At 38.7% G+C, this 11936-nt stretch overlaps 1 protein-coding gene across 1 annotated transcript in view; it reads left to right on the top strand.

Annotated features, from left to right (window-relative positions):
- Nucleotides 1-7614, top strand: part of NAA30 (N-alpha-acetyltransferase 30, NatC catalytic subunit) — a 28726-nt gene extending 21112 nt beyond the window's left edge. The window contains exon 5 of the mRNA XM_061156969.1: nt 7443-7614. Coding sequence (XP_061012952.1) covers nt 7443-7481 — 39 coding nt within the window. The 3' untranslated portion in view covers nt 7482-7614. The remainder of the gene's footprint in view (nt 1-7442) is intronic.
- Nucleotides 7615-11936: the final 4322 nt, after the last annotated feature.

Raw genomic sequence — 11936 nt, 5'->3', positions numbered from 1 at the left:
ATCAGTACAAATGAGAGCATTTTTGCATGCATTAAGCCAAAACTTACTTTTCTGTCCTTATTCTGTAGAAATTTATTTGTAAGACAGTTTTTATTTTAATTATTTTTTGTTGATAACCTAGGTAATGTGCCCTCACCCTGAAGACCAAAGTAAAATAGAGCAATATCTAAAGGGCTTTTGGTCTCATTCTTGTGAGACACTTTAAATGGCAGTTATATATTCTTTCGTATTTCAAATTTTATGGATATTACTGGGAGATCTATTACAAACATGGCTAAATTATTTTCATCATGCATGTCAAATTTTCACTTTGTTCTTTTATAGTCATGTAGTGAAAATAGAATGTGAGTTCATATTTTACTTGGCCCTATATGGAACTCTTAAGTACTTCATAAATTGTCTAAAGAAGGACAAGAAAGTTGTTATCATTCTTTCACACATATAAACAGAGATCAGTAATAACCTGTAGCCTAAAGATATGATACTTTTAAACAGCTTTTTAAAAATGAGTTTGAAAAATTTCATGAGTTTTGCACAATGCACTTTTTTCAGATCAGAGCTGTCCCCATGGCACTTTTTATGATAGACGTGTTATTTGTGCTCTCCAATATGGTAGCCACTAGTCACGAAGCTACTGAGCCCCTGAAGAAAGGCTAGTATATTGAAGAACTGAAATTTTAATTAATTGGAATTTACATAGCCACATGTGATTAGTGGCTCCTGCATTAGATAGCATAGCTTTAGGTAATATTTAGATAGTAATAACTGGGGAAAGCAGTTTTTGAAAAGGATTTTTTGACTGGCTTATTGAAGAATGAAATAGAAGGATCATGAATAAAAATTGCCTCTGAGCAATGTACGCTATACAAAAGAGTAAAGCTACAGTATTTATCTTGACATTATTTCCTTAAAATAGTGTCTGTCATAGCGCCTTTCCATAGTGCTCTTGCTATGAATTAGCCCTTCTGAGAAAAGCAGCCCTTTCAGTTTTTTACCATTTGGTAGTTGTCTGGGTTGCAAAGGTGCACAGATTTAAGTGCCAAGAATTGGTTTCTGATAAGACTGTCATATCTTTTTAGCTTTAAAACATTTTACAACATTAAGTTTAATAACCTCTCATTTTAGGTGAATTCGAGATAATTTCACCTCTACATGCGATTAGTCATTGCTTGTTTTATGAATGGTCAAACTGAAACATGGAGGTATATAATTTTTAATCCATTTTTTGAATTCTAAATTAGGTATGTTGATACAAGGGCAAGTGTTTTTGTTTCTGAGAGAACCAGATTCATTTTGCTGTGTTCTCTGTTCACGGCATGTCACCCTTGACTCTAGCTGGACATCTAGTAAGTGGAATTCATCAAGAGAATAGGAGTGGAGATGGGAAATACCTGGCCCAAGGGAGTGCCAGGCTTGGTATGACATGTTAACACTGCTGGAGAAAGCTCAAGGCACATGTTCTACTGATAGTAATCAGTTATTAATCCTCATGTGAAAAAGAATAATAAAGATCACCAAAGTGCCAAAATCGACCTTTTACTACTTTAAAAATGTAAACAATACAGGGGTTAAAATGTAAGGTTTTTATAATGCTAAGAAATAAGCCTATTTTTAGTTGATGATTAATTTTCATGACTACCTCTTTGCTGTATGAATATATCTCAATTTTTTAATATTTCAGTTTCCTGAGACTCTGTATGTACGTTTTTGTAAATAATTTACCATATGCTAGAGGAAAGGACCTGACTTAAATTGTATGAAGACATTTGTTACTGGATTTGTTGCATAGTAAATTGATTTGAAATTTCTTTAAAACAGCCTTTTCGGGCCCCCCCCCCCCCCCCCCCCCGCCTTGATTGAGGTTTTCTTTTTTGATTTTGCTTTTGTTTTTGTTTTTTCAGTAAACATATTATTAGTGAGATTTGTGTTCCAGAAAGCGTGTATCCTCATTTGTTCTGCAAAGATTTGTATGTCTCCTGTGTTTTCCCTTCATGCCAAAGAAATTCACTCTTTTAAAAAGTCAGCAGGTTGCACTAACTGAAAAAAAATTTTTGCCTCTTAAGTAGGCATTAAGTTTTACTTCCTGAGACTTAAATATTTTCCAAAGGAAAATATATTCAATTTTTTAGTTAAAGTCATTAGTAAAATTTGTAAAAATGTGTTTTCAGTAATTCACTAGTTCCATAGGAAATAATATTGGCAATTTTAAGGAACTGTGCTGCTTTAAAAATCCACTTTTGTTTGAAACTTTTCAAAACTGATACATAAAGTGATTGCTAAATTTCACGTACATTTGTGAACTGTTCAGGGTTCAACGCCCTAACATACAGGGGATAGATCACTAACATCTGTAATGCCAGATAACCTGTGATTGTACATGTTTATTGATCATTTTAAAGGAGCTGAAGCTGCTGCCTTAAAGCTAAACCTGCTGCCTTAAACTTTGCTACCTCCCTCCAACCGTGGCTGTAAACAGTGACTGAAGAGTCAGCTAGCCTTATACTTGATTTTATTGTGAATGCTAATAAAATTTGTAAGTCCACCAAGTATTGACTTAACTAGGAAAATGTAAATTGATTTCAACTGTGTCTTTGGCCAAGTCTACTTGATAGCTTATGATAATATGAAATGAAGTACACCAGTATGGATGTGAGCCTTGTGTTTGAGTTATTGTGAGAATAATTATTTTCTTAATATTTAGAACTGATAATGAGCATTCAAGGTGTCTATTTCCATCCTGATGATACTGAGCAAATTTCTTAATCTCTCTGAACCTTTAGTGGTAACTGCTTGATAAGCTTTGCCTGAAGAATAAATGAGATGACTTACGTAAATTCACTGTAATGGCGCTAGTAGCCTGCTGTGCTGTGCTTAGTCTCAGTCATGTCTGACTCTTTCCAGCCCCATGGACTGGAGCCCACCAGGCTCCCTTGTCCATGGGGATTCTTCAGGCAAGAAGGAATACTGGAGTGGGTTGCCCTTCTTACAGGGGATCTTCCTGACCCTGGGGTCAAACCCAGGTCTCACACACTGCAGGCGGATTCTTTATTGTCTGAGGCACCAGAGGAGCCCAGTACTGGAGTGGGTAGCCTATCCCTTCTCCAGGGAATTTTCCTGACCCAGAAATCAAATCGGGGTCTCCTGCATTGCCAGCAGATTCTTTACTGGCCAAGCTACCAGGGGAGCCCACTAGTAGCCTAATGCAGGGTAAATAAAACGTGATAGCTGCTATTAATATATATACTATAGTGTATAGTAATTTTGTGTTTTGGTATTGGATTTTGTAGCACCTTTTAAGTGGTAAAGGTCATCTAAATATATTAGGTCTAATGACAGTAGCCCAAACCATAACAATTGAAGAGAAAAACTTCTTTATTGTGGAGAATATTGAAATAGACTGAAGAGTGTAATTATCTCTCCATGTACTTATCAGCTGTGCCCAATGCCCATTGCCAATCTGGTTCCATCCATTCCCCTTTCCCCTTCTCATAGTTGTTGTTTTTTTTTTTTTTTAAACAAATCCTAGAGATTATATCTTATCTATAAATATTTCAGTACTTATCTCAAATAGTAAGGTCTTCTTTTTAAAAACAAAACCATAATATCATTACACATATGCAGACACAGATCGTCAACTGTATAACCAGTATTAATGCTCCAATTTCTAGGAAATTATTTTTAGTAGTAGTGTGAAATACATGAGAAATAAATATAATGACTACAGAAGAGGTTACTCTTTCAAAGAGCAAAGATTTCTGTTACAGGAACAGTTGACACCTTAGGAGACAAGTTTGGTGGTATAGAAAAATGATTAAAGGAAAGATAAGTGAAAAGTAGAGGTAAGGTTGAAAATAGGTGGCTGTGTCTTGCATATCCCAAATATGTAGTGTTTTTCTATGGACATAATAAGACACAAATGTTTATTGTGGGAAAAATGGAGTAGATAAATAACTGTGTAATTGCCAGTGGCAATAAAGCGATGACTTTTAGAAAGGGTTGGGTTTTTGAAATATAGTCAGCAAAGCATAGGAGGAAAGATCACTGGGCAAGCAGAAAAGAAAAAGTGGATGGTAACAGGCGCAGTTTGAATAGAGATTGTTGAGTAGGTGAAGACCATTTTCCTTTTTTCTCTATCAGAAGAAAACAAGATAGGGAAGGATAAGAACAATGCTATATTCTAGCACCCCAATGTTGTGTTCCAAAAGGAATTAATAGAGAAATAATTCCAGATAAATCCATCACAGTCTTTATCTGAACTTACAAAGAAACCTTAAACCACATGGCTAACTAGAGTTGCCATTAATGCATAAAATCAGGAGATGGTGAGTATGAGCTACAGAGCTGTGGTTCTCATGCTAGGAGTCCAATTTTGCACCTGACTACAGATAGAGAAGAACATTCGCACATCTTTGCGCTCACTATTCTGTCCTGATTGTGGAATGCTTACCACTATTGGGATGTGATCCCCCAGCTTGGGGTGGAGAGATCTATGATGAATGTTCTTTCTTCACTGCCAGGAAGTGAAAGAAAAAGTATTAGTTGCTCAATCATGTCCAACTCTGCGATCCTGTGGACTGTAACCCATCAGGTTCCTCTATCTGTGGGATTCTCCAGGCAAGAATATTAGAGTGGGTTGCCACACGCTTCTCCAGGGGATCTTCCCAACCCAGGCATTGAACCTGGGTCTCCCAGGTTGCAGGCAGATTCTTTACCATCTGAGCCACCAGGGAAGCTCTTGCCAGGAAGGCAGAAGGGGAATGATAATAGCATGCAGTGAGATGGTCTCTTTACAGTTTCCAAAGCAGTTTCACTTATTTTTACTCAATCTTTAGAAAGATCTTTTGAGATGGAAAGATTACTACTCAAAAGTGCTTAACTGACACCTCTAAGGTCACAAAGCAGTGATGAGGCCTGAACCCAGGCCTGAGTCTCCTAGACCTAGTTTTCTTACCATCACACTCTGTACTTGATGAAACCCAAAGAGGATAAGAGTCCAATACATCAATTCTGTTTGATAAAATTAAAACTTTAATGAATCCTACTAAATTATTTAAATTCAGTTGTTTGATTCAGCATAAAATTTAAACACTTTAAAAATGTTTAAGAAGTCTAATTTGTAAAACTCATCAAAGGATTTAGGATTAAGTGGTTTTCTCAACATTTAATTTGTTTGTAATAATAAGGTCGATTGGGCTTCCCAGGTGGTGCTAGTGGTAAAAAAACACCAACAGCCAGTGCAGGAAACCTGAGAGATATGGGTTCGATCCCTGGGTCAGGAAGATCCCCTGGAGGAGGGCATGGTAACCGACTCCAGTGTTCTTGCCTGGAGAATCCCGTGGATGGAGGAACCTGGCAGGCTCTGTCCCATGGGGTTGCAAGGTTGGACACGACTGAAATGACTTAGCATGCATCTTTCAAGGGAACTACAATTGATTTCTTCTTTAAAAACAAACTTTTAAAATGTATTATCCTTTGCAAGTTGAACTGAATCCTCTTTTATATAGTTCACTTATGTTTGAAATTTTCTAAATATTACGCTCTTACGGGTAACTCTTGCCATATGTCCAGTAAACTTTTACTTTGTCAAGTTTCAAATAAGCCAATAGAAATACTTTTTCTAAGGAAAAGAAGTTCATAGGAAAAAAAAAGAAAAACTACCTTGATTGTGAATCAAATTCGAAGTCTAACTAAAATATGTAGAAATACTTGAAACCGCTGCAAAATCAGGTCATATTCGTAGTCTCTTTAAAGTACAAAGCCTGTAAAAATGTGAATACCAGGAAATTATTTGTGTGTGTATATGTATGTGTGTGTATAATGTGTGTGTATATGTATGTGTGTGTATAATGTGTGTGTACATGTATAAGTGTGTATATATCAGACCCTGTCCCTGATGGTAAAAACTTGCTTTAATTAGAGTATCAGCTACTGGTAATACAATGTTAAATATTTAGGTTGGTCTATAGAGCTGCCTTCAAATATAGTAGGATGCTAATATGCAAAATCCATGCCATTGAAACCACTGGACAGTTCAGGAAGGTCAGTCACACTATTTTACTCATAAAAATGGAGTTATAAATACTTGTCTTTTAGGATGGTGATGTGGGTGCCACTGGAGTGTAATTCCGTAACAGTAGGGAATTTGTTCATGGCTGTATTTATTCACTGCCTAGAATAGTGCCTGGAACACATTAGGCAAAAAATGGGTGCTTATTACATAAATGCTTAAATGATGCAGAATACTTTTTAAGGTGCACAGCAGAAAGTTTTGAAGCTTAAAATCATCAGCGTTATCAATGGTGTTAATGGCATGCAATCTCTCTGTTTCCCTCCCTCCCTTTCTCTCTCCACCCCTCCATTTTTCATGAAAGTGTACATCCTCTGCTAATGTTCTTTACCTTTACATCATCAGGTCATACGATGTTTATTTCTTTGCCATAAGGCAGTAATAGCTCTATTCAGTTATGCATTAAGCAATTACTGAGAACCTGCTCTGAGCCAGGCATTGTGCAAGGCCTGAAAAGACAAAGTCAGACGAATGGCTCCCGTGGGGCTCACAGGCCTTCCTGAAGCTCTGATTTACAGAGTTGGTAGCTACCTTACTTTTTATGGCGCCAGAAATGTTAGCAAGGCAAAAACTCTGGAGAATCAGAAAGATCCTAAATATTCTTCCTTCTGTATTATTTGCATGCATTTTCCAAAAAGAAATCAAGACCTAGTGTATTTGTTGTGAATATAAAGGAGATTTTTTAAATCGCGTCAAGCGTTTAATTCATCAGATACATAAGTCCAAATACGATTATCCCCAAATTGTAAATTAGAGTTAGAAAATTTTTTAAAAATTTTATGTATTTATTTTTGGCTCTGCTGGGTCTCTATTGCTGTGAGGGCTTTTCTCCAGTTGTGGTGAGTGAGTGCTACTCTCGAGTGGCGGTGGTCAGGCTTCTCATTGTGGTGCCGTCTCTTGTTGCAGAGCACAGGCTCCAGGGCGTGCAGACTTCAGGAGTTGTGGCATGTGGGCTCTAGAGCACAGGCTCAACAGTTGTGACTTGGGTTTAGTTGCTCCGTGCCATGTGGGATCTTTCCAGATCAGGGATCAAACCCATGTCCCCTGCATTGGCAGGCAGATTCTTTACCACTGAGCTACCAGGGAACCCCCTAGACCTAGGAATTTGAATGAGAAATTTTATGAAAATTGAGATCTCTAATTTATGTGTTTTATCCAAATGAAACAATTTTGTATAAACCTAATGCAGTTGAACACATTTTATTTTAATGTTATTTATACATACTCTCAGATATGAGGAATAACTTCAGTGCTTTACAACCAGCAGTGCTTTTACAATGTGCAGTGTACATTTTAAAGTTTTTCTAATCTGTAACATAAATTTTCACATTCCTTGGCCAACCTTATATGCCACTTCTGTCTTCCCCACCCACAGAACCTTGCCAATTCAGTTATAAAGTCAATTTATTGGTGAAGCCAAGAACATGAACACACCTTTTCAGTAAAAGCAGCCTGCTGACAGCATGAAGAATCAATGCCAGAAAACAGGATCATTTTTATACACAGAAAAACAGACGGAGGCAAAGGGGATCCAGCCAAGGCCAAGAGTCTGCTTATTTAAACAGACAGAAGAAGGGGGACGAATATCAGAGAGATTTTGTGGATTGAAATAGAAGCTTATGAGTTGTAAGCCAGAATAATTTTATTTTTACAAAAATTTTTTAAAAATATTGTAAGGATAAAATTTTTTCCAAGTGCAATATCAGCAAGAACCTTTACATCTACTTTGAAAAACATTGCTTTTTTGGCTAAATTTAGTTTACCTTTACCAAGGAAAAGTGACTTTTGTGTATGTGTGAGTCAACCATATTTTTTACTTAATTGCAAATTACTGGATTCTCTTTTGAATGATAACTATATGTGAACCTCCCTTTTTTTGTTTCAAATCTTAGGTGTTTAACTAAAGTAAGTGCTAGCCTATGTGTTTGGATACCTGGGTAGAGGGCTGCCTAGGAAGTAATTTTAATCCTTTTGGTCCCAAGTCTGAGCATAGTTCCTGGAAAATGGATCTGTGCCTTGAGCGTGTGCTAAGTCACTTGAGTCATGTCTGACTCTTTGCAACCCTATGGACTGTAGCCCACCAGGCTCCTCTGTCCATGGGATTCTCCAGGCAAGAATACTGGGGTGGGTTGTCATGCCCTCCTCCAGGGGATCTTCCTGACCCAGGGATTGAACCCACGTCTCTTGTGTCTCCTGCATGGGAGGTGGGTTCTTTACCACTAGCGCCACGTGTGCCTTGGGTAGCCAGTGGGAAACCCTGTGGCACAAACACTGAGGGAATGGTGAAAGGTTGCTAGCATCAGAAGAAATGTTTTAAGTTTTCAATTAAAATGCACCATTTAGTTTTCTGACTAATCTTTATTGAACACCTACATATGTGCCAGACACTGCACCTAGTACCTAGTGGAAGAAAACCTCCACTCCTTTAGCATCACATAGCCTGTGAGGTCCAAGACAGCAGCAGTCTAGGGAAGGGAAGAGAAAGTACTGATTGAAAGCCTGCTGGTCTCTGGAGTTATCTATATTCTCGGAGCAGAGAGCAGTCCCCAAACTCTAATGGGAAGCTTGGAAACAAGCATTCAGATGTATGGTGAGTCAGAGTTATGGAAGGCAAATTTTGAAAGATTAATTCAGCAGCAAGGGAAAAGTCCTCTTCCTTGTGAGCAGTGTAAAACTGAGCAATACAGGAGTTCCCTGGTTTCCTAATGGTTAGGATCCCAGGCTTTTACTACTGGTCCAGGAACTGAGATTCTGCAAGCTGCGTTGCATGGCCAAAATCAGACAAAAAACAAAAAAACTGGGCAATCCAAGTAACAAATATGTTTTCAGCAGTCTAATTCTCTCTTTCCAGGCCATAATCAGTCTTTTATAGCAACTCTCTTCCTTCTCTTAAAAAATCTAAAAGGCACTGGGTAGTGCCATGGATTGTGTGTGTGTGTGTGTGTGTGTGTGTGTGTGTGTGTGTGTGTGTGTGTGTGTGTGTGTGTGTGTGTGTGTGTTGTGTGTGTGTGTGTGTGTTGGGGAAGGTAGCAAAAACAAAGATGCTGAAGGGGATAATCTTATCCCCGGCAGGAATGAAGACCTCAATCTCCCCTAATGCTGGGAGTGCTGCTGCCAATCCATCCTGTCCTCAGCTGTCAGTTCCCTTCAAAAAGTACCTCAACCCAAAAGAGCTGCTTTGCTCAGACTTCTACCTCTTTCCCAAACAGCCTGTATTCAAAGCCTAGTTGTGGCATGTAAAGGCCCAGCAGCCTTGCCCCAATTCTGAAGGTCCCCCCAGGGCCAGAATTCCCCCTGGGGATTGAGCGAACCCCCCCTCAATTTTCTCATCTGGAAAATAGACATAATAAAAGTGACTTCATATATTTGTGATTATAAAATAGTACTTGCTGAACTTCCCTGGTGGTACAGTGGATAAGAATCTGTCTGCTAATGCAGGGACACAGGTTCAATCTCTGGTCTGGGAAGATCCCAGTGCTGCGGAGCAACGAAGCCTGCGAGCCACGACTGCTGAGCCTGCTCTTTAGAGCCTGTGCTCTGCAACGAGAGAAGGCACCGCAAGGAGAAGCCGGTGCACCACAGCTATAGAGTAGCCTCCCGCTCTCCGCACCTAGAGAAAGCGTGCACACAGCAACAAAGACCCAGCCGCTAGCAAAAATAAATAATTTTTAAAAATAGCACTTGCTGTGACATGATGTACTTCATTACTACTAATGCTGCTTCTGTTATTTAATGCCAAAGTATTCAGAGCCTATTTCACACAAGGGCACCAAGGGCAGAGCTAGGAGGTGGCACGTGTGGCATCAACCTGTCCAGCTCTCTGGGTTCTGGGACCACAGGTAGAACCCAAATATAAGAATACACCACAGTGGCTGCCACCTGGACTGAGGAACCCATTCTCTGGTCCTTTTGGATCTTAACTGCTCTCCTGTCACCTTTGAGTCAAATGTGCCTACCAAGGTCAGGCCACCAGGGCCTGGCTGATAACATTCTACAGCCAGAGGAGTCCTGTCCATGGGAATGACATAGTGAGATGAATACTGCATGATCTCACTTATAAGTGGAAACCAAAAAATAGTCAAACTCTCATGAAAGCAGAATGGTGGTTGCCAGAAGCTGGAACTGGGGGAGGGGAATTAGTAGATATTGGTCAAGGGGTAAACAGTTTCCGCTATGCAAGATGGATGAGTTCTGGAGAAATAATACACAGCAAAGTGACTGTGATTAACAATACTGTATTATAGACCTGAAGTTTGCTAAGAAGGTGGATCTTAAGTCCTCTTACCACACACACACACACACACACACAAAGAATGAAAAGAAAAAAATAACTATACAAGGTGATGGAGATGGTAGGTATCTTGATTGCAGTGTTAATTTCACAATGTATGTATATCAAAACATCAACTTGTACAACATAAATATATATGCTTTTATTTGTCAAATATACCTCAGTAAAGCTGTTAGAGAAGGGTGGGCAGGGGAGAGAGATGGCAAGCCCTGCTCTCCACATCCCAGTTCTCAACCACCTCTGTCCCCCAGCTGATGATAGAGAGGTCCTGACTTAATCAGTATCTATTCGTGGGCTGAAGCAATTTCTAACAGACTTCTGTGCTTCTGTCACCCTTCTCTCAGATATGCTATGTTAGGGATCTAGGTAAAAACAATTGGAAAAGGAGAAAATGCAATAAGGCTGAAAAGAAGCAACAATAAAATTTAACCTAGAATGTATACAAATAATATGTATTATATCCATAGCTATTTGTGACTTATTACCAATAATAGTTGGCACTTAAATTTACAAAAGGTATCCTTTTTCATAATTAGAATCAATGGCTTCCCTATAATGTCACTTGAGCTCACTTAATTCTGATAACTTACCTTGAATGAGAAATGAGCAAGGTTTCAGCTGATCCTGTGGGAACTGTACTAGGGAGCATGTTACACTTTGACTCTCATCCCTTGTGTATTGAAGCAGAAAAAAATTTGAGCATCCCTAGAACTGAATTAAGAGTTGGGGATGAGGATATTCTAGTTTGACCCTAGCTCTTTGATGCTCCCATTTTATTTTAATAGCTACTGTGTAGGAGCAACTATTTGACATATTTAACATTCAACTGTGGGAAGAATGAATGCTGAGTCAAGAGTTCCTTGAAAAGAGAAATTAAATAAGTAAAGGAAGAAAAATTCATTACAATTAGAGATGAGTATTTCTCATTATCTTTTCCAAATAACCTCTCCCTCCTGACCTTTAACCAAAGCAACTAAAGACAGCTGAACCCTTAACAGTTTGCCACAGCAGTGAGGCAACCTGGATTAAAGAGTATAATGTGAGTCAACCATAATCTAGGGTAGCTCTTATTTGTAAAGCAGCTCCCCTCTTTCTTGGGTTTATATTGAGATGGTTACCTTAAATTGGTTTCCTTGTTGACACCTCAGGATTTTTTTTTTTTAAGTATACCTGCTGTACAATGTTGTGTTAATTTTTGCTGTAGAGCAAAGTGGTTCAGTTACACATATATGTACATTCTTTTTTCTATTTTTTTCCATTATTATCCCATGACGCCGAATATAATTCCCTGTCCTATACAGTAGGACCTCCTTCTCCATCCATTCTGTATGTAATAGTTTGTATCTACTAATCCCAGACTCCTAAATCCATCTCTCCCCTACCCTCTTCCTCTTGGCAGCCACCAGTCTGTTCTCTATGTCCGCGAGTGTGTTTCTGTTTCGTAGATAAGTTCATTTTGTGAAGGACCTTTTAACTTTGAAGACCTGAACTTTATGTTATTTTCTTAAGATAAGAATTTAGGCAAGAAAATCAAACTATGGACACAAGGTCATCTTTGCAATGGGTTATAGTCCGGAA

This window comes from Dama dama, chromosome 12, assembly GCF_033118175.1.
Source record: "Dama dama isolate Ldn47 chromosome 12, ASM3311817v1, whole genome shotgun sequence".
NCBI classification, from domain to species: Eukaryota; Metazoa; Chordata; class Mammalia; order Artiodactyla; family Cervidae; genus Dama; species Dama dama.
This window is presented reverse-complemented; position numbering and strand designations above follow the sequence as displayed.